The sequence below is a fragment of the Dermacentor albipictus genome, chromosome 1 (genome assembly GCF_038994185.2).
Source record: "Dermacentor albipictus isolate Rhodes 1998 colony chromosome 1, USDA_Dalb.pri_finalv2, whole genome shotgun sequence".
Lineage (NCBI taxonomy): Eukaryota > Metazoa > Arthropoda > Arachnida > Ixodida > Ixodidae > Dermacentor > Dermacentor albipictus.
Window position 1 is genome coordinate 301,639,398 of NC_091821.1, and position 23,758 is coordinate 301,663,155.

At 46.7% G+C, this 23,758-nt stretch overlaps 1 protein-coding gene across 10 annotated transcripts in view; it reads right to left on the bottom strand.

Moving 5' to 3' along the window:
• Positions 1 to 23,758, bottom strand: part of LOC135920875 (retinol dehydrogenase 12-like) — a 361,370-nt gene that overhangs the window by 104,402 nt on the left and 233,210 nt on the right. For all 10 annotated transcript variants that reach the window (XM_065455123.2, XM_065455124.2, XM_065455125.2 and 7 more), the window contains exons 2-3: positions 13,787 to 13,986; positions 13,013 to 13,249 (exon numbers count right to left, since the gene is read on the bottom strand). In XM_065455123.2, the coding sequence (XP_065311195.1) occupies positions 13,013 to 13,249; positions 13,787 to 13,982 (433 nt within the window). In that variant the 5' untranslated portion in view covers positions 13,983 to 13,986. The remainder of the gene's footprint in view (positions 1 to 13,012; positions 13,250 to 13,786; positions 13,987 to 23,758) is intronic.

The following is a 23,758-nucleotide window of genomic DNA, read 5'->3' on the forward strand; positions in this document are numbered from 1 at the left end:
TTTCGCATCGCGCACGTTGTCCGAGTCTGAGAAGAAATACAGCCAGCTTGAAAAAGAGGCATTGGTCATAATTTTTGGCATAAAGAAGTTTCACTACTACATTTATGGTCGATCATTCACTCTAATCACGGACCATAAGCCGTTACAGCAAATTTTGGGACCAACAACTGGGATCCCGCCTATTGCAGCTGCGCGATTACAGCGTTGGGCAGTGACGTTAGCGGCGTACAGCTACAACCTTCTCTTTAAGAAGTCAGCCGATAACGCCGAAGCTGATTTTTGCTCCCGGTTGCCGCTTCCCTATGTCAAGGACGAGACGCAAGAAAGCGAAGAAACTTTTTATACATTGCGACTGGCCTCCCTGCCAGTGTCGAGTAAAGAAATCGTGCGTGCCACGCAACGCGACAACGAGCTGGTACAAGTAAAAGAATTCATAAGTACAGGTTGACCAAGATCCGTCGGTGAAGACAGGCTGAAACATTACGTCACCAGGCGCAATGAATTAACCTTGCATCAAGGATGCATATTGCTCGGAACACGAGTAGTCATCCCCGCAAAACTACAGAGTGCAGTTTTGGAAGAGTTACACGAGGGTCACCCAGGTATAGTTCGCAGCAAGGCGCTCGCGCGAAGTTATGTCTGGTGGCCGTGTATCGAAGCGGATCTTGAGCGTATGGTTCAATCATGTGCAAAGTGCCAAGACCAACGCAGTGCCCCTGGCAAAGCACCACTGCACCCGTGGTCCTGGCCCACAGCGCCGTGGCAACGCATACACATTGATTTTGCAGGACCTTTTCAACAATCTATGTTTCTCTTAGTGGTCGATGCCCACTCCAAGTGGCCAGAAGTTTTTGTGATGCCGTCGACTACTACAGAGGCCACAATTCAGTGTTTAAGAGATGTTTTTGCACGTTTCGGTTTCCCGGAGACAATTGTGTCGGATAACGGGCCACAATTCACGTCACAGGACTTCAAACAGTTCGTCCGAGAGATGGGCTGCCGACACGTGCAAACAGCACCCTACAATCCTAGCGCGAATGGGCTCGCGGAACGTTTCGTGCAAACTCTGAAGAATGCGCTGCGAAAGGATGACACGCGCCAACCACTGAAGGTAAAGTTAAACAAGTTTCTGCTCGCCTATCGGAACACTCCTCACGCTACAACGCACGAGGCGCCGGCCAACTTGTTGTTGGGTCGACGTTTGCGTACGCGCCTTGACGTGCTCAAACCTGTGCTGGGGGAGAGGGTGGCTTACGAACAGTTCAAACAGACGGTGAACCGACCATGTCGAGTGCGCGAAGTCACTCTTGGTGATCATGTTCTCGCACGCAATTACAGGGGACAGCCAAAATGGATGCCAGCAGTAGTAATGGCCCAAAGTGGACCAGTGTCTTTCAAGGTTCGTGTATCAACCCCTTCAGGATGCTTGGAGTGGCGGCGTCACAAGAACCAGTTGCTTCAAAGCACGACCGTGCCTGCGGAAAACGTCGTTCAAGACGACGAGTTCTCCGTGGGGCCACACAGCGACCTCGGATCGGGATCAGCTGCGGAAAACTCCGTTGAAGGCGATGGGTTCGCCGTGGGGCCACACAGCGACCCCGGATCGGGACAAGCCTTTTCAGTACCACCAGCTAGTGTTTCTCTCTCACCACCGACGTTTTCACCACCCAACAAGAACCATGATAAAGGAAATGCTACAGATGCTACAAGCAGATAACCCAATCAGGCAGGAAGCGATTCAGTTGCGCTGCTTCCTCAACAAAGGAAATCAAATCATTCACTGCCTGTGATGCGTAGCTGCGAAATTTTACACAGTTGCTGGCTGTCACCGCGGCTCTAACGCCTGTGGAAAAATTATAGTGACGTTTCACTTCGTGAATGTGGGTTACGCGTATGGCTTTCTAAGCTATGCTGTCTTGCCCGACACAGCTGCATTGCCGCCTAGCACGTTCTTCGGGATTCTCCTGGGCACGCGTAGCCCGCGCCTTTTGCCGGTCTTGTTCATCTCGGACCCGGCGCTTCTCGACAACTTCGGGATCTGTCTTCTTCTCCGTGATTTGGGAGAGGGAAAGTACGCTCAATTCTGCAGCCCATATGGGAGCACGGCACAGCGCAATGGGGATGAGGCTGGGGATGAAAGATGAGGCGATAGAGGGGGAAAGGGGCAGTATAGGTTTGAGGCAGCATAAGTCAGTATCATCCAGGGGCGATGGCCAGCGCGCGAAGCAGAGGCCCATGCGTGCGTCTAATTGTCGTACAAAAATCCCTCACGTGACCTGATCCTAGGTGACTAGGGACAGGGTCGTTTAGGAATTTTTGTGAAGGCATGATGGCGGCGCCGAGCGACGCCGTGGCGTGTTTGTTCTCGGCGTGATCGTTATCTGGCCATAGCTCTGGCCCGCGCGGACCGCGCGTCGTTCAACGTTGCTTATGTGATTGTGCTTGCGTTGTTAGTGTGTTGGTTGTAGGTTCTGTGTCAGTTGGGGGAAAGTCGCGAGTAGTGGTGGTGCGGCAGTGCGGCTTTCGCCTCGGTGAGCTCTGGCAGTACAGAATCTGCGTTGTGTGACCCGTGCTTCTTCGACAATTGAAATGTCGAAGTGGCCTAGCGCCTCGGCAGCGAAGTTCTGCGAACCGCGATGCCGCGGCGCGCGTGGAATCTCCGGCCCACGCCGACCGCTGGTCGTGTGTCTCCGCAGTGGGTTCAGTATTTGTTGGCTAAAAGTTGTCCAGTAGTAGTGGTGTGGCATATCGGCTTTAAGTCTCGGTGAACTCTGGTGGTGTGAGATACGTATTTCTGAAGAATTCAGCGGTGCTGACGATCGAAATATTCAAGTGGCGTAGTTCCTCGGCAATGTAATTTGCGAACCGGCGCTGTGCAGCAGCGTCGCCACGTTCGCCCCTTTTCGGCAGCCTCATCACATCGCACATGCACCTTTACTTGATGGTACTCGTAGGCGGAGGTATTGCACGTGTTTTTCGCCACGACTTACGTAAGTAATATAATGCTTAAGGTGGTGTTCGCTCACAACTGTTCACGTGTCCTTGAAATGGGGCAGCGCATGTTTTCAATTGTGTTCAGCGCTAGTGAGCTATCCTTGACTTCATGTGATTTACTTTTATCGTGGGTTTTGCGACAATGATTGCGTAGTGCTGTCAACATAGCGGAGCTTCAGTGACATCACATGATCTGCCAGAATTGCACGAAATGCAGAGTACATGTTTAATATTATTGATTCTAAGGGCGGGATAAGCACAGTGAGGTGGAGCTTAATACTGTGCCCTGTGATGTTCAGCTTAATCTCTGCCCGTTTTTCGTGCTCTCAGTTTCAGCAAGGGGCGCAAGGTTCGGTGGAAAGTTCGGACGAAAGAATGTATATATACGTCTGCAATAACTTCACCGCAACACATTTATTACCCTGAAGATACTGCCCCGCCCGCTTTACTATAACCTCCGGTGCTCTCGAACTCTCTATTTGCCGGTATTTTTATTTTCACATGCTGAATGGTCCTACCGCAATACATATATATAGTGAGGTGAAGCTTATTAATGTTGCCGAATGCTTTGACAGTGTCAGACCTAACAGTTTTAGAATGACATGGCCAATACAATAGCCCACACCTTCACTTTAACAATTCTATTAGGACTGTCAAACTAATCTCACAGCACAGAAAAACAATGTAAACACCTCAAGAGTTGATTAGCAACTAATACTGGAAAGTACAAGTCTACTGGCCAAGAGTGTGGTGAAGTGCTTTAAACGTTAAGTTAAGGAGAGTGAAGTAGAGCCTACAACTAAGCTTGGTCTGATGAGTGCATGTGGATTACTGTGCTACGCAATAAAGTGTTTCCTCTCGCCTTATGGACCTATACAAGAGCAGCGATGAAAAATATTTAGCGCATATTGAAATTCGCCAAAGTGCCCACATATGCCCTTTTTTTTAACAGAGCTAAATGTTTTTAAAGGATATGTTGCTGGCGCATGCGGACGTGAATAGCGAACTTAACGACGCGGTGATGCTATTCCCAGGTTGATTGTCTGATTGTTGACTAGCAACTAATAACGGAAAGTACAAGTCTACTGGCCAAGGGTGTGGTGAAGTGCTTTAAACGTTCAACCAACACGGCTTAAGTGCTTAAAAATTTCTAGCATATTGATGCAGGTTGATCAGACTTATTGCGATATTGGTTGCTTTACAATGAAAATAATAGTACTGCATAAGAGGACGCAAATGAGTCGTGTGCTGCTTGGTTATGCAAACCACATGGATGACAGAAATACCCAAACATGGTGCTTGTTTACGCATGTTGCTTGCGTCCACTAATCTAAAGCTTTCTAATGTCAGCAGTTTGAAGAGAGGCAGTAAAAATATGGCTTTGAATTTCACAACTCCAATTTTGTTTCTTCGGTACTCGTACAACCTACGGTTTCGTGACAGCATCTGCCTATCTCATTGCCACATTTTGCAACAAAAGCAGTGATGACTCAGTCAGAGTTGCCTGCCCTAATATTACTATAATAATTCTTTAAACAGGTAATTTTTTAAGCACGAAGCATGTCAAGCCCAACTAGAAAATTAACCAAGCAATAAGCTACTAGAAGTGGCTAAAAATCAGCAGTCTTCTGAAGTCAGCTTGATTTGCAGCTGCTAAAATTGGCTATTATTGAATTAGGGCAAGGAAGGAACAGCTTGAATAAACATATGTCTCATCAGAAAGTTACGGTGGTGCTCTGCAGGCTAAAGTAGTGAAAGGAAGCCATTTTGGCATTGGTCTACCTCTGTCCCAAAACCAGGCACCGCAGCCAAGGCGACTTCACTTGGCTTTCAGAGCTGCAAAGTCGCTTCCACAAGCACGTTATACTCTGTCGAGGTGAGCTCAATGCACATCACCTATATTGGGGATGCAAAGACGTACGGCCAAGAGGATGCCACCTTGATGAAGCAGACACCACAGACCTCGAATTAACAAATGACACCAACTATCCCAACTGCCATACCGTCCATTCAAACCAGAAGGGCACGGCTTACCTAGCATGGGTAACTGGCGCCTTCATCCAGAGTGTCAGTGCAACTCTGCCCCAAGAGGCAGCGACCATTATTTCATATAATACTTGATGTAGGGGTGAAAATGTGCCACATTCACAAAATCAGGGTTTCAGGCTGGGACCATTTCCGTCATGCACTTGAGTCTGCGGAATGTGAAGGTGTTGAAGAATCGCTAGCAACACGCATCCTTTACACACTGCAAAGAGCGACATGCGAACTAGAGCTTACTGGGGCAACATCCAACCCTGGCAAGCACCTGCTGCAACTCTGGGGTGAGCAAGCCAAGCCGCATAATTAAATTGTGGCTGCACGCAACAAACTCTGATCAACGTTCTGCACAAGACTGAGCAGGCAAGATGTCATGCTAAGAAACCTGCTAGGGACCAGTGGATGGACCACTGCACGTCATTTACACGTATAGGTCTCAGTAAGCTGTAACGCATTCTGGGCTATAACAGGATGAACCAAATACTGTAATACTATTGAAAACACGCTGCTCGATCTTCAGTGCACATCTGAGAAATTTGAGGAACAAGCTGCAGACACTTTCCCCGACCACCTCACAGTGACTAACCGTCACCCGAGTTGTACGCACCATAATGACCACTTGCCAAGGAAGGAATGGAAAGCCTCTATATACGATGGCAGAACCTCGAGCATGTCAACACTTAAAGTGCACGTGGCAAAGATGGAGTCATTTTGCAGATGTTGAGGAATCTTGCCGAAACTAGGAACCAAGCAATATTGCTTGTAATCAATGAAATCTGGAATATTGGAATTCCCCACCGAGCGGAAACACTTGGTCATGATGCCACGACCGAAACCAGGCAAGAAACCTGACACCATAGACAACCTTTGATCAGTCTCACTGATCAAAGGTTGTCTCATACGATTTCCACCTGTGCCAGATTGGTTTCTTGCCTAAGGTTTACATGTGCCACAATAGCCTTTTTCTGCATCAAACCATCGCCAATGCCAGCCGCTTCGGATGAAAGGTATATGGGTGCTTAGTCACAGTCCAACCAAGAAGGATGCTGAGCACAGTCTGCAACGAGGAGGTACTGGTGGCCTTTCGTGACGCCTGCCCAGGCATTAGTGTTGCCAGTGTTGCGAAACCCTCTTATGAAACCAAATGCTTGAATATGAAGTTACAGTAAACAGCCAAAGACTTTTATCAATTGCACAGGTGGAAATGCAGGTAAAACCCGGACCAGCACACTTGGTTGCAGGAGTGATTCGCTGAGGTAAGGCGGCGACCTAACAGTTTGTGATAAGGTATACTGAATGCAGGTATATATATGCAGTATGTATATGCACTGTTAGGCCGAAACAGATAAATTTTCTCCAAAGCAATATGAAAAGCTCAATTTCTTTTTCAGGATGCCACTTATGTGCTTTAGGTAAGTGTGGAAATCATCATCATCAGCCTGGGTACGCCCACTGCAGGGCAAAGGCCTCTCCCATACTTCTCCAACTATCCCGGTCATGTACTAATTGTGGCCATGTTGTCCCTGCAAATTTCTTAATCTCATCCGCTCACCTACTTTCTGCCGCCCTCTCCTAGCTGTGTGGACAGGGTTATATAAAGCGGCATAGGCAAAATGATACAACTAGATACAGCTGTTAAGCGTACTATATTTTGTGGGCTAAATTCTTGCTCCTTGAACTCATTTGAGATCATGAACTGTAGCACCAAAGTAGTGAACCACTACCAGAACAAAGGCATGTAGTGTGCCCATCTCAATTCTTCTTATGCCAGTCTTCTTTTTTACACCAGTAGCTGCTATGACCCAACTCCCCTGGTTCTGATGTCTACAGGTGTTGTCACTCAATTCCCAAATTTATTGCTAGAAGGTTGTAGATAATGTTCTCATTGTGATGCGTGGATTCAAACATATGATGAACAGATTGGAAGTCCACAATTCTACATTTCAGCCACTCTGCTGAAGGTACAGTCGTGGCGAATACTGATCCTGGAGAGTGCGATCTAGCCAACAGGTGCCATGATTGGCTAAAACCTGTTCAATGTCTGCGTACTGTATATAGAGCTGGCGTCCACGCCTTCAAGTTCTTACTCATCACTTTCCCCATTTGTGAAGGCAGATCTATGTTAAATTTTCTCACTACATGTAATGACAGTGATTGGGTGCATCTGCTTCATTAATGTTCTAGTGCTTGGCTTCTAAGATTTACTTGATGGGGCTGATTGATGGTGCAAAGTGCGAGACCTAGCAATGGGTAGCTCAAATATAGATTTGAGAAAACCAAATGAATTCAGCAGTAAGAAGCTAAAGGGTTGTTTTGGGGGAGACCAGTGACCAAGTCTGGATGTGAAAGAGGAAGAAGAAAACTAGCCTTTCCACTTCAACACTGGAAGACACAACTCCACCAAATAAATACGACTCATACTTATTTTACTTCTTTAGAGGAGATTACTGAGTTGCACTGGTAAGTGTTCACTTCAACAAACACCGAATGAAGCAAGCTTCCTGCGCATATTTCACCATTTATTGCATCATTTTCGCAGTATGAGTGAAACTCCAATTTTCTTTATGCCACAACTTGCTCAATTTTATGTTTTGCAGTAGGATTTTAGCAGTTCTATTAAGGCACTTAAATATTCGTGAATAGTAGTAGAGAAAAAAAAGTAAGAAAACAGTGGTTTTGGTGCAAAGACTATGCATACACCGGGTGCTCTCATGGCCATTTTTCTACTATTTGCTAAACCATTCTAAACAAGAAAAATTCATACACAATTACTGTGCAGAGTCGGACCACAACTAAACCAGAGGCATCCTTGGTTAGCAAAGTATATTTATTTGGTGACATTATCTGTGGACCTGCTATTGGGCTTTCTTTCCTTCCTTTTCAGCTGCGCAGATTCATTAAGAAGTGACAAAACAGTTTGACAATTTTAATAATTGAAAGACAGCGAAACCTTTTTTCGGATGTTTTTTCTTGTTTCAGACTCCGCACATTGCCTTTAAGGCATGTTTTCAGTGCTTTCTTATGGGGAGGTCATGTTAACATTTTTTACACCATGTCAAGTATGTGGTGCCATAGTTTGTTCTTGGATGGAGTCTTGCCCTATCATTCAGTACAATATAATGTAGTTTTTCGTGTCATAGGCCGTTTTGAATTTCAGTATGAGTGTAGCATTTCGCTAAGGTTTGCCTCTGTAACCCAAGCTTGCAAGCTTGCTACTCACTGCTGGTGACATGTGACACATGTGACTTTTGTTCAATAAAAGGAAGTCTCTCACTTCTCCTGTGCACTGGTTGTCTTCTTGAATTACAATTTGTTGCCTATATTAGTTCTTCTGTTGCATCTCAGATTAGGAATGGCTATCATGGTTGACATCATTTAACCATATTGCACACAATGTGGATGATATGTACTTGCAATGTATGGCCACCATAAATTTAAATAGAAGTTAATTCAAGAATAGTGCCTTTGCATGGTGGGGCAGCCATGAATTGTAGCTATAAGGTACTAGCGCTGCAAGTAGCACTGTTTGTGCAGAATATAGTTCAACTCTACTACTTTCAAACATCATTGTTTTTATCTGCATTTGTATAGCTCCAGTTCCAGTGAACAACACACATCTGGTGGAAGAGTGGCTTGCACCTGCAGTTGGGCCCAATGAACAGCCAAATTTCTGCCCGTTTTCATGTTATTAGCATATCAGTAGAGGCAGTCGTTCGTACAGTAGCCTGTTTGCCCAGTGTAGAAGCCACTGCGGGTGTTGGGATCTTGTACACATCTTGAGCTTTGCAGGGGACACAGCATCTGGCACATAGTTTGTCACAGGCCGTGTCTTGGGGGCAAGTTGAGTTTACGCACTTGCAAAGAGAGAACCAAGCATGTTGGATATGAAGTAAACCGCCTGTACACTCAGTGGCCTTCTTCATTTTGTGTGACATTTATGGTTATAGGAACCCTTGCTTTATGCACTTCTTGTCCGGCAGCAGTCTTGCTTTTTAAACACGCATGATAGCTTTCAGCAAGCTGGACAGGAATAGCACTGGAAAACCAGCAGATGTTAATTGTCGCACTTGTCATGCGAAGCTTCACACAGTATGACGAGGGCAGAAATTAATGAGGGTGTTCCTCAAGACCTTGTAGCACATGTCATGAGTTTGGAGCAACGTGATGTATAGCAGCTTTCTGATCGCATACTATAGGTTCAGCAGGTGTGGCCATGGTTGAAGTGCAGTGCAAGGTCAAGAAGGCAGATATCTATCAGCAGCACCCCGGCAAAGGAGACGCTGAGAAAACTAGTGGGAAGCCTGTTGAACATCTAATTGACCAAGTTGCTGGCTTCATCAGGCAAATTGTGATAAGAAGTCATCAACACATCCGAAGGTTTTTGCATATAGACACTGTGCTAAGGTTCTCAGGCAGGTCTCTTGTAACACGCCAACAAGTCTTAGTGCGCAGGCTATGCATGACCAACTACATATGCCTTCTGTTTGGACAAAGAACTGCTCCCTGTAACTGATGAAGATGGAGTGGACAAAAAAAAACGGCAGCTCCATTAATCTGGTTTCTTGCCTCTTGGATGACATGCCTTCTTGGGTGACATCAACAAGTACCAGCTTGAGGCAAGGGGTAATAGACGTCTTCACAAGCTAAAAATGCATGCATGCATGGAGAGCACTTTTTGTCCAAAAAGTAGGCACTTCCACAGGGGCACAGGAAAACGAACATATTATTGACAGTGGGCAAAGACAAGCTTCTCTGCTACTATACACCCAGCATTGTTGCCATGTAACGACATCTGAAACAATCCCTCTCAAAGAGGAAATCATCTTTGTGTATCCATAAAGAGGGCAGACACACAAAGCCCCTTCAGCAATGATGCCCGATTCAAAAAGCCCACTTTGCACATCATGAATGCTTCCTTCTTAGAATTTGCTGGGTGCAAGCATTCTACTGCCCAAAAGTTGTCATTGAGAGCACTGTTGGTTTGGTGGCAATACAGTTCAGGAGTGACTGCAACAAACCTCCCTTCCTAGTTGGTCTGGAGGCTCACGGCGCTCATGAAGCAACACCATGAGACAAGCAAAGTGACTGGATGCCTCCAAGCCCTTGTTCGTTTATCACACTGTTCTGTTAGTAACAACTATGAGATCTGAAACAAACAAGCTCAAGTTCGACACTCGTGTGGTTACTGTGAAGGATCCATAATAAAAAGCACAAAACAGAAAACTCAAGGGAAAGGATAAGGCACCATTTAACACTTAGTATTATTGCAGCCCACCCCATTTTATTTTGTCTGGTCAGGCTACATTTTTTTCTATAGATAGGCATGAACTTATTCTGTGCACAGCTTACTGCAGAGAGCATCGGTGATGTTCCCAATCGGTGTCCGATTTTTATATACACTATGTGCTGGCTCAAAGAGGCTCAAAACACTGCAATGAAAGCTTCTAGTAGAAAACGTGCCTGGAAGAAAAATACGCTGTGCTGCAACCATCTTGGCAACATTTTTTCCCCTTAATAAAAAGTGTGCTTCTGTATCAACTTCAGCCCTCCAGTTTAGAGTAATGTAGCAGTGCACTTATGAACAACGAATCAATTCTCAAAGAGCAGGTGCAGTCCAGCCAGAAGCATAGGCATGAATCTGCATTGTGCTCCTGCACTGAAGGTGAATGTAGCGTTACAAGATGGCGAATGTGCCTTAGTAAGCTTCCCTGCAATATGAATTTGTAATATACAAAGAATTGTCAATGAAGCTTACCAAGAGCACAGATGCAATTGCAAATTATATCACAATTGAAAATAATTAATAAACCTATGTGCCCTTTCCACTCTTAGTATGCTTTACTTCACGATGCTTATTTCCACCCCTGTATTGCGGTGTAGCAAGCTACGAAAGAAAGGTTGCATAATTGAGCTTTTTAAGATTACCTTTTTCGCAATACAACTATGTTCTGCGGTGAAGCCTAAGCAATGTACTGCGGTGAAGCATACTAAAAGTGGAAAGGGGCCACTGTCACTGGACATAAAAAGAGTTAATTATACACTCGCGCAACCGCCGCCTATCAGGTCGCCTGAGTGGACATAAAGGTGTTCGATATACGCAATAATTCGATATATCCCTGTTCGATATATCGAGGTTTGACTGTACTATGCTAGGTGATACCGGCCCCCTCCCACTTTTAGTATCCTTCACCGCGTAACTAAAATATACTGCAGCGAAGAAGCAGTACATTTGTATTGAGTGAATAAACAAATGGTTTTTACAACAGTACAGAAATAAACGCGCACCATGCATCAGTCTACCACATGGAAGAGCGTCGCAACAAAAGGTAGCTGATTCACACAGGCTGTGTAGCCCACTTATCAGTCTTAAAGGGTATTATGGGTAATTCAAAATTTCAGACACACAGAAATATGTTTATATGTTTATGTTCGTACTCATTGCGTAATAAGACTGCCAGAACTTCCACAACAGGAAGTAATTTACCACACACAAACGCAAACACAGACATATTCCTTGTTTTCAACTCGGTTGTCATGCAAATGACAGATAGCAAGGAAAAACCTGAACATGCTTTGTGTTAGCATCGTAAACTTCATACTAGGCAAGGAGTACACCACAATCCCTCGACAGCCGCTAATGAGACCAAAACGGGAGCACATGTCTATGAACGTGCAAATGGAGACCCTAAGCCACTCTCCTTCTCCACCACCCCCCGCTGCACGGCTGCACCACTCGTTTTAAGCACAGCACACCTAACATACATTCAGCGCTGAACAGTGGGCGGTCGACGCAGTCGCATTCATATGACTTGTAGCGAATAGCACATCCCTCGATGTCCGTTAAGCAAAGTCGGACGCGGCGACGCCACATCGCGGTTCGCAGAACTTCGCTGCCGAGACGCTAGGCCACTTCGACATTTTAATCGTCAAGGAAGCACGGGTCACACAACGCAGATTCTGTACAAGAGCGGCTTTATTACTCAAGTAATAAAGCCGGTCGTGATTCTGTACTGGCAGAGCGCACCGAAGCGAAAGCCGCACTGTCGCATTACCACTACTCGCGGCTTTCCGCCAAGTAACACAGAACCTACAGCCAACACACAAGCAACGCAAGCACAATCACATAAGCAACGTTGAACAACGCAGGGTCCGCGCGAGCCGGAGAACGATTACGCCGAGAACCAACACGCCACGGCGTCGCTTGGCGCCACCATCATGGCTTTTCGAAAATCCCTAAACGATCCTGTCCCTAGGCACCCAGGATCAGGTCACGCGAGGGATTTTTGTACGACAATTAGACGCACGCGAGGCCAGTGGCGTAGCTAGGTCGTCTGGCACCCGGGGCCCTTAGCTCTTCTGTCACCCCCCCCCCCCCCATGTGTAGTCGAGGAAGGCGAGCATATCGACAATTTTCGGGTGTCTTCAGACGTATATGACAACCCCCCCCCCCCCCCCCCCCTTTCTGGCCCCGTGCACCCGGGGCCCACGGCCCCCGGGCCCCCCCTGTTGCTACGCCACTGCGCGAGGCCCATGGGAGGCCGAAGTCTAGTGGCTACCTAGTAGCCCGTTTGAGCACACATATTCAAGCAGGCTTGCGAGCTGTCGACTCGCGCTCGGCCTGCCGGCGCTTGCGTTGTTTCTCCATCCTTCTCGCTCGGCGCTCGGCCTCTCGATCGACAGACGAACCCGGTACAGCCATTAGAACCCGTAGCAACTGTAAAGGGAGGTGAACCTTGCGCCTCTCCGCCTAGCATCCTCCTACGCGACGCTCCGCTTCCTTCTTTCCCCCTCCGCGGCATGCTCCTCACCTTTTTACTCACCTTCCGAGGCGAGCGCTCCCCCTTTCCACCCCCGGCGCCCTCCCCCTCCGGTGCTCGCTTCACTCTCCCAGCTCTGTGGCCTCCGACTTTATCACGCCGCAGAAGGGGCACATAACTGGCGCGTCCAAGCTAGCGTGAGGCAGCCGTAGGTAACTCACACATCATGCCGGCGTTGAGGATGAGGACGTCCAGACGTGGCTCCGTGGCGAGCACGTGGCGGGCGAACTGCCGCACCGAGTTCAGAGAGCAGAGGTCGAGCTGCATGAGCACCACGCTGCGGCCCGTCGAGGCGTGGATGTCATCCGCGGCCTCCTTGGCTTTGACAGGGTTACGACAAGCCAGAATGACTCGCGCGTTGCGCCGCGCAAGCTCGCGCGCGGTCTCCTTGCCGATGCCTGCGCAATAAAAGTTGGCGAAAGATTTCCCAGAGTCTTTTGACAGCTGTCATTTGACATTTGCGTTCTGTGTTAAGGAGACATCTTTATTTGCGACCAATCCCTAGCACAGATGGGCGTAGACACACGCACGCATGTAAGGTTATGTGTGTGAGGGAGAGGTTATATTATTTATTGCTTATGATATAATATTATTGCTTTATGATAATGAACTAGCTCTCACGACGCTATTTTCGTTTTGTGAGTGCACTTACTTCGAATTGCCTTACTCGAAAATCTGTGAATTTGTTTTTTTGAATTCGACCCCTGATCTATATTGACAGATGCAAATACAAAGCAACTTCGAACTGTATTTGCTATGCACCCATGTACAACGGTGACGACTTGTTTCTCCGAGAAACTAAAACACTCTAGTTATTCTTACTGAATTCGGTTTTCCCTCGCCAAACCAACACACGCCCTCTAAAACGCAGGTACGTTTTAAAAGGCAGTGGAAATCCCTTCACCACAAGTATCAATTTCCCTGTGCATGCGGACCTGTGTTGGCTCCAGTTATGATGATTGTCTTTCCTGCCATGTCGACGTCGGAGGAGCATTTGCCGATGGTCAACACCGTGTATAACTTGACAAGCAGTGAGATCAGCAGCGCCCCAGTCACGATTCCCAGCACAGTCCACAGCGGCAGCAACGCGTCCTTCTCGATTGCCGCGACAGCTTCCACTGGACCAGCCATGAGCCTGCATATCAGAGAGGCCGCCGTGATCGTGCGATAACCCCTGTACCGCTCGCATGGCAAGTAGTGGGGGAAACCCAGCATTGCTATACACGCAAAGCATGCGCGCATCAACGTTCACCGAACTTGTGAATTTCGCGCGCGCCCACAGCAAGGAACTGGCACTTGCGTTTTGGCAACGCGTGAATAACTGCGCACAGTATGAGCGCGAATGCCTCTTAAAGCGGCTTGATAAGGAGCTTGTTCAGGTAGTATATAATAATTGCAATATGCACAAAACGGAATAACCACGTAGAGAAATCTGGCGTGCCTAAAGTCGCGAAGCCTTACCATGAGAAATTTCCACGCTCTAGCAGCATTCATAAAGCAATATCTCAAAAATGACAAGATTGCTCTCGAGAAAGATGTTGGAAAGGAGTAAAACTAGAAAAAAATTCCTGAGACATTCAACTTTGTAAAGGTAGATCACCGACGAAGCTGTGTAGCACTCGACTAAGAGGTGACAGAATTTCGAACAAAGGTACGAACACATTTATTGTGCTGATTGGTGGTCATCGTGACGAAAAGTACGCACAGACATTTATTTTTTTACATCCGCGTTTATTCGGGTTATACATTCGTTATACACATTCGTGCTTTCGTTTCGCAATATACTGAGGCAAATAATTTCATTCATTCATTTCTTTATTTCAGCATTCATCTTTTAGCATTCAGCATTTGAGAACGAAATCACCGCACCGACTGTGCCGTACCAGTGCCGTCAGCCAGAGGGAGGGCCAGTATAGGAACGCTGGCACGGTGAGCGGCAACGGAGCCAGCTGTGGAAGAAGACGACGAACACGCGAGCAGAGGCACGAGCCATTTCTCCTGATGATGATAGTTTTGCTCACACAGATTTGTGGACGGACACGTAAAATTCACGGAACCTTAGCCATAAGCACTTTTGTTGTAATATACAGCAAGTTCAGCTTTCAAGCTCGGCTGCGTCGCGCATGGCACTTGGGTACAATTGCTCTCTGCGAAGGCAATACGGAACGTTATAGGCAGACAAGTTGTATGTGAACTAGAATCATCATCATCATCATCATCATCATCATCATCATCATCATCAGCCTGGTTACGCCCATTGCAGGGTAAAGGGCTCTCCCATACTTCTCCAACAACCCCGGTCATGTACTAATTGTGACCATGTCGTCCCTGCAAACTTCTTAATCTCATCCGCCCACCTAACTTTCTGCCGCCGCCTGCTACGCTTCCCTTCCCTTGGAATCCAGTCCGTAACCCTTAATGACCATCGGTTATCTTCCCTCCTCATCACATGTCCTGCCCAAGCCCATTTCTCTTTCTTGATTTCAACTAAGATGTCATTAACTCGCGTTTGTTCCCTCACCCAATCTGCTCTTTTCTTATCCCTTAACGTTACACCCATCATTCTTCTTTCCATAGCTCGTTGCGTCGTCCTCAATTTAAGTAGAACCCTTTTCGTAAGCCTCCAGGTTTCTGCCCCGTAGGTGAGTACTGATAAGACACAGCTATTATATACTTTTCTCTTGAGGGATAATGGCAACCTGCTGTTCATGATCTGAGAATGCCTGCCAAACGCACCCCAGCCCATTCTTATTCTTCTGATTATTTGAGTCTCATGATCCGGATCCGCAGTCACTACCTGTCTTAAGTAGATGTATTCGCTTACCACTTCCAGTGCCTCGCTACCTATTGTAAATTGCTATTCTCTTTCGAGACTGTTAAACATTACTTTAGTTTTCTGCAGATTAATTTTTAGACCCACTCTTCTGCTTTGCCTCTCCAGGTCAGTGAGCATGCATTGCATGCTCACTGAACCAGAACTTTATTGAAGTGAACTAGAACTAGTGAACTAGAACACTTTATTGTAGAGAAATATGGAAATTAGAACCGATTCTGCAATTCACATCAGCTATATGCTTCCACACCTCTGACGTGGCGGCGTCTTCACTGCACAGCTGTTTGTGCATTCCGCAGGTGCATTTTGGAGGAAGTCGTCCCTCACGCATCTCCAACCTTGAGCTGTTCTCATAACCATCACCGGATTGGAACCTTTGCACTATGCAGTTTGCAGTACTTTATGACATTTTACAAAATGTATACCACGTAATTATGCTTGTAACATGAGCCTCCGATACTTGGAAGTGGCAGTTCCGAGCTCCTACTCCACAGAGTAACGAAAAGTATTTGAGTTAATGACTGTTTTAGGCTTGTAGCGCAGCTCGGAAGAGCAAAAAAGGAAGGAGGTAGGGGTAATAAAAGGAAACGGAAAAACAGAGTGAGCGCTCACTCTGTTTTTCCGTTTCCTTTTTTCCGTTTCCTTTTATTACCCCTACCTCCTTCCTTTTTTGCTCTTCCGAGCTGCGCTACAAGCCTAAAACAGTCATGACGTACCAACTCGCCCAAACTGCCACGCATATGAGTTAAGGTACCAGAATGACAGAAATGAAGGCGTGACTGTACGTCATAACATTGTCGAACAAAAGATTATTCAGGAAAATGACAGAGGCGGTGTGCTTTTCGTAAGCGGCTCTACTACCAGTATCAAATGAGGGACGCGGTATGTGCTGTGTGCCTTTCCTCAGAAGGCATTATCCACGCGGTCACGCGCTTAGAGTGGTCCAAGAAAAGAATAAATAAAAAAAAGACCCCGATGACGAAGAAGCTGTTCCATGTTTGCAAATACTTCACGTGACATAATGTCGACATGAAGTTGACATCAAAATCACCATGACGTAGGGATTAATTGTGTTGTTTATGGGTTTCCTTCCCTTTGTTTTGTCACAAGCTCATGGCGCCCGCAAAACGACAGCTGTTTTGTTTTCGAGCCACGTAATCGCATTCTCTCTAACAAAGTGTTCTCGTCGTTATGCAGGTTGCTTACAAAGACGAGGCACGCCTTTTGAATGGCAATGCGACTTGAATGGCGAGCGAAGGGTGTTGACGTGACATTGAATATATTTTGGACCGTGTAGAGGTAAACCACTCGAAGATGTCCTTGGTATTAGTGTCCTCTGGCCAACTGTTGCAAGCGATACCAGAACAATGGAAGCGCCTTCCCGGTGACATTGTTCTGGCTGTTTCGCATGCTGCGACTGGAGCGACGAAAATCGGTGCAGTCGCACGTGTCGCAATGCGATATTTAGAGGTCCCATTTCACGTGATTGCGATGTCAACATTGTCATTGGTGCGACGCCCAGGGTTGTTTGCTGCCACGTTTTGTGGCACAAGCCACATAATTCCTTTAATGTAATGAATAAAACATGCTCATCATAATATTATTGACCTGTTTTTAGTAGGAGCAAATAGTAGGTGTCTTTTGTAATTCAAAAACGCTTTGAAGTTTACCGATCAAGGTAAAGCTCCCGACCGCGCAATGGCAACCCAATCAAGCCACCCCAGGCCATTGGCAACAGCAAGGGCACTACTGGCGATCACACCACCGAACCATCATCACAGGTGAGCTGGGCTGACGTAGCTTCCGAGGAGGCAGAGGCTGCACATAACATTAGATAGGGAGAGCTAGAAAAAAACTAGCAAAGATGAAACAAATGATGCTAGAACATCATCCGCGGATTGTCGCTCTAGAAGAAAAAAGCAGTAGACTGCGAAAAAAAAACATCACTCTTAAAAACGGGCGGGATATCACACTAGATAGTATTGAGGAAAAAGAGGCAGATATGGAAGAAGAGGCTAACACGCCAGCCAAACGCAAAGCCACGGAGGATAACGATACGGTCACAGTTAAAAAGACCAAGTCCGGTGAACCTCTTGAAAAAGGACAGAATGAACTCGAAAGCAAAATTGACATTCTAGAAAACAAACTAGACATCACAGATACACGCTTTAAAGACCTAGGCACGCAAATTACCCAGCAAGTTACGCAGGCTATTATGACGCAAATACAACAAATTAACACAATGGCTACAAAATTTACCGATATTTAATCTCGTATGAAGACATGAAGACCACAAACCAGTGGAGGCAGCCCCATCAAAACAACCAGTATACCATATAATAATCTCTCGACACCTACGGTGGAGGGAACCGGAAAACTGTAACTGCCCCCATGGATCGACACGACCATTATACTATCTGGCAATGGAATTGTCGCGAATACAGTAGAAAAAGAGCCAACTTACATCAACACCTAATTAATAAGGTACATCCTGATTTCAAATGCTACAGGAGCCGCACTGTAAGACCAAATTATCTGGCTATAGAGCATTCTGTAGTGCTGACGGGGAGACGAGAGCTGTCAGCACTCTAGTCAAACGTGCCTACACGGACGTTCAGCATGATACAGGCATTGCGGATGTAGACAAAACCAAAGCCTACAGCAGGCTAGTCATTAAAGCGTTCACTTCTTCAGACCTAAGCTCGTGCTCATCTTCCTCAGCTTTGTGCAGAGCCGCGCAACATATTTTCACTTGGCGTGGAAGCACCGTCCCGATGCTGGAATGAATTTGAATAGTTTGCCGAGCTGGAGATGTTGTAAAATTGTTCACCTAATGAGTTGGCCTGGTCCTGTAGTGTCGTATGTGTGCTTGGGCATGTAAGTAGTGGTATTGTGTAAGACTAACCTTACTTCGTACAACAGTCTAATATTTTGCTGTCGTAATCAATTTTGCGCCTTTCGGCCAAAGCTGCGACTCTTTTTTTTTCAATAAAGTTATGTAAGGAATTGGGCACTACTCTCTGAGCAGCAACACGGGTGCTTGCGGATGTAGACAATATATTTATAGAGTTAATACTTACCAGAAAAAACAGTCTATTTCTCCGTAGTGTTCATAGTAACCCAAGAAACAAACGTCCCAATTTCTCATTCCGATGTTCAACACACGGCATGGCGATACAAATTTGAAAACCCCAAAGGTAGACACAAATGGCTAGACGCACAACAAGAGGCCCTTACCCTCATCACAGACCTGTCAACACCTACGATGCGGGGTCCTAGTGTTAGCGTGGACACTACACCAGATCTCACCTTTACGAAGAACATCAGAGATGCGAAATGAATTAACACCCAACAAGATCTAGGCAGCGATCAGAACATCCTCGAAGTCACTGTTAAAGAAAGGCCACGCAAATCTAAGGGCAAACAACTCAAAACTGTAAACTGCAGCAAACTCAAACAAATTCGCAAGAAAAAGGATAATACTATCACAGACATCGTGGAATGGAGCACGCAGCGTAATCAGGATGTTAACTCAGCCGCACAAGTAATCCCCCAGGACGCGCAAATGGAACAGGCAGACAGTAAACTATTACATATGTAGGAAGCTGAAATAGGCCTCTTGAGGAAATGGAAAACGCAGAGACACAACAGGACGCTCCGACGCAGGGTGGCCCGGCTTAACAGAGAAATAGAAGCATACGCACAACAGCTCTGTAACCAACAATGGGAAGCAATATGCACCAATATGGATAATCAATTAGGATTGTCCAGAACGTGGAACTTCCTCAGGCAGATTTTGAATCCTGAGGAAAGTTAAGCCACGAACAGACAGAACATGAACAAAATCTTACATGCATATGACAAAACTGAAGCAGCTTTTAACGATGAGATAGCCGCAAGATATTTATCTCGGGCTAAGCCAACAATTCACCCAGATTACACAGGCACCAAAAACAGACAATTACACGAAAAGATTAGCGAAGCAAGATTGAGAGCCAGCTCTACAAAAGTTTAACACTACATCCGCGCCGGGACTGGACGGAATAACAAACAAGACGATACGAAATCTCGATGATGCCTCTCTAGAGTACAGGTATTCCAAGTATTCTTCACAACGGAATCTAGATATGTCAAAGCAACGCTAAAGCAGACTGTTTTAACAATTACTTTAAATCAGTGTTTCCAAAAACTAAACATAGGAATACTTTTCCCAACACTACTTACAGTGTGCCAAACGTAATGCCTCCAATTACTATAACATTGGGGGTCCAGGGAAAACACGGGGAATGCTGGAGATGGAAATTCAAGACGATGAGCAAAACGAGAACAAGGGGAAAGCAGGAGGCAACGTTTCGGCAAGTGTACTTGTCTTCTTCAAGGCCTTGAAGAAGACAAGTCCACTTGTCGAAACGTTGGCTCCTGCTTTCACCTTGTTCTCGTTTTGCTCATTACATTGGAGGGTATCAGGGACTGTCTCAACTCCATTAATGAAACCAAAGCAATTGGACCAGACGGAATCTCTCCGACGATATTCAAAGCCTGTTCTTCGATTATATCTCAATACTTAAAAATAATATTCTGCAATACCCCCGAAAGTGGCGTGCTCGCTAAAGATTGGAAAAAAGCCTGTGTAGTTCCAGTGTTTAAAAGCGGTTCCAAATCCTCCGTATCAAACTATAAGCCAATTTCGCTTCGTTCCATAATTTGTAAAGTTTTTGAGCACATTCTTTATAGCAATATAATAAGGCACTTAGAAGGAAGCAATTTTAGAGCGCAGCTCTTTGGCGTCCGTTCCTGGGTTTCGCGTCGTCGTCGGCCTCGTCAACGTTACTAGACTAGCTTCAGTTGTAAAACTCCCCGCCCGCGCGCTTATAGCCGCTGTCGCCACTTCTGTGACAGCCGCCAGAGGGCAACGCTGTTTCATCGGGCTCCACTGCAGACGCCTCGTCACAGCCTTGAGCTCGTACGGACGGGCAGTTTGCGCGTGTTTCACGCTCGCTGGCGTTCTCCCTTGTCCGAAATAGTGATACCACGAGAAAGCGGTCCACCTACAGCAATAAGATTTATCGCGCCGGTTCGTTAATACTGAAAGAAGGGTAAACTGCACGAAAGGAAGAAACGCATACAGCGAAGCGCAGAAGCTGTGTTTCTAAACGTCGCGTGTTTCTTCCTGTCGTCTTAACATTTCGCGCAGTTTAGGCTCACGAGCCTGAACATCTGGCCATCATTATCCCCACCGAAGCTTCTCACCACGCCAAAGAAGCGCTACAAAAAGAAAGATGAGGTCGGTCTTTGTGCACAAAAGCCAAAAAAAAAAGTCAGATTTTTCATTCCGTGATAATGCTTAATCTGCGAAGCTGAAACGTACGGCCCCTGTTTTTGTCACTGGGTTAATCCCGAGGGTTCATTAAAGTATTTCTCAGTTATGAGGTTACACACAAAATCGGCTGCGACGGAGAGAACGACGTCACTGACGGTATGCTCGCCGTCCGCAGTTGTCGCTTGCATTCGATGTCTCGAGTTTGCTCGGCGGCATGGTTAGCAGCCTTCGCCTGCGATTTGCTGCTTGATTCTTCGAAATTAAACTTCTTCAAAATTAAATCTTTTCGTTACGTAAGACGATGAGTGGCTCATACTCCCTTAAGCAATGGCTCGTGCCCCCGTACCCGGCCTCCCCATTACGACGACAGAAGTGAAGTGAAATTCAACGCTGGAAAGATGAACGGCCACGCCGCCAGCTGTGGAAGACGACGACGAACGCGGGAGCAGTGGCACGAGCGCGTGCCGTGGATTTCGCAGAAAGTCCAAAATGACCCATTAGCTGTTGTTGTGGCCGACTCGCTATCTGTATGAACAGCACTAACTGCATCTTTAAATTCAGTAATTCAAATAACATTTCATTCGATGGTGCCTCCGTACTTACGAAAAGTACGTTTGCTTTGGGTGCCGGGACATCATGGGTTGCACTTGAATGAAATGGCTGATTCACTCGCACGAGCTTCCCTGAACGGCCTTATCATATCTGTTTTGCCGACATCAGCTTATGTCACCGCGGCTAGGTACAGAAATTTCGCTATAGATCAAAACTCTGGAATATCCATTCTAACACCGTCTTCTGATTTCCACCACCTTGGCTTCCCATGGAATACTAATTGGTGTCCTTCAAGGCAATTGGAAGCTTCTTTTACAAAATTGAGAGGTCGCATACGGCATACCTCCTCTAAATATTTACTTACACAGGTCTGGTCTCGCAGTGTCCCCTTTATGTTCTTTTTGCAGTAAACCTGAAACTATCGGACATTACTTTCTCTCGTGCCGCCGCTTTCTAAGACAAAGAAAACTATTAGAATACTGATTTACCAAACTTGGCCTCTCGCTAACCTCGCCAACCATTCTTTCTTTTGGGGCGACATCACTGGGATCCAGCCACAGGGATGCTTTTCTGGCAGTTAACAATTTTATTAGAGACAAAAAGACCTGCTGAATTTTTAAAATTATCCATAATTTAATTTATTTCATTTTTTACGTTTACTTATTTTATCGGAATTCCTAACAATATTTTATTACACTTCTAAATTACAGTACTATCGTCCCACGCTCCACTATACAAATCTAGTTTCTCTCTACTTCTAACCATACGGAAAACCGCCTGCTTCTTGGCCAATCCACCATAGTGGGTACACACCACTGTCTGGGACACAAGACAAGACAATTTCCCGGTCGGCACGAGGAATCGCTCTGTCTCACGCCGAGCGAAACGTCGCGTTGCTGGGAGCACAGAAAAAGTGGTGCGCCGAAATGTCGACATCGTTCCGATAGCGGCCTATGCAGCCAGGTACGCAGCTCGTCGGCATCGTCTGCTGATATTCTTAAGAAACTCGGCGAAGGCTACAGTACCACGGATGACATGCTAGCTGAAATTCGCTGTCAAAAACGAACCACAGAATACACCAACACTGCACCGCGTGCTTAATCCGGCCCGCCCGCGTAGCCGGTTAGTGAGTAAGTGAAGCCGGGCGCGACTGCAGCGCCACGAAGGCGCGGGCGGGTGGCGGTTCCGCGCAGCAGCGCCGAGTTTTAAAACTGAAACTAGTCTAGTAACGTTGGGCCTCGTAACCAGCTCGCCGACGAATCTGCTCCGCCGCCGCCGCGCATGCGCGCTGTCGGCTCTCCGGGCGAGGGAGGATGATGGAAGGGAGGAGGAGAGACTGTGGAGGAGGGCTGGCTACACAGATGGCTCTTTGGCGTCCGTTCCTGGGTTTCGCGTCGTCGTCGGCCTCGTAACCAGCTCGCCGACGAATCTGCTCCGCCGCCGCGCATGCGCGCTGTCGGCTCTCCGGGCGAGGGAGGATGATGGAAGGGAGGAGGAGAGACTGTGGAGGAGGGCTGGCTACACAAATGGCTCTTTGGCGTCCGTTCCTGGGTTTCGCGTCGTCGTCGGCATTGTCGTCGGCCTCGTAACCAGCTCCGCCCCCCTTTCATCCCCCCAGCGCTAGCAGCGACCGACTGATACCGCTTTCGTGAGTCCGCTACCGCACTCACGAAAGACGTCGTGCACTTCCTGCAACTCGCATTAACCGTCCATCGATCCACACCGATGTTAGTAGTGGGGGACTTTAATGTTGACATAAAGACAAACAGCAATTTCCTAACACTTATGCGGGAGAACATCCCGTTCCTCTCGCTCGTAACGCGTCCCACGGCTGTGACAACCTCGCGAGGCACTTGTATAGATCTCGTCTTTGAGAATCAAGCATTGGTGTACCAAGTCGAACATATATCAGTCTATTTCTCCGACCACAAAGCTTCCTTCATGACTGTCAAGAACTGTTAGTGCAGTCTTTGTTAAAGGAATACGTGTGAAAAATAAAAAAAAATTCTGTGATAGCGCATACATGTGTTGCTCGATTTCTTTGCCTCAATCTATCGAAAAGGTGAAACAGCTTATTTGCTGCCCTCAAATTTCGCATTAGGAAGTAACGTAATCGTCGGTAATTTTTTTCATTCCAAATAAGCGCGGTCTTCGCAAAGGCGTGAGCTGCACCACTCAGCTGATAGAACTATTTCATGAGCT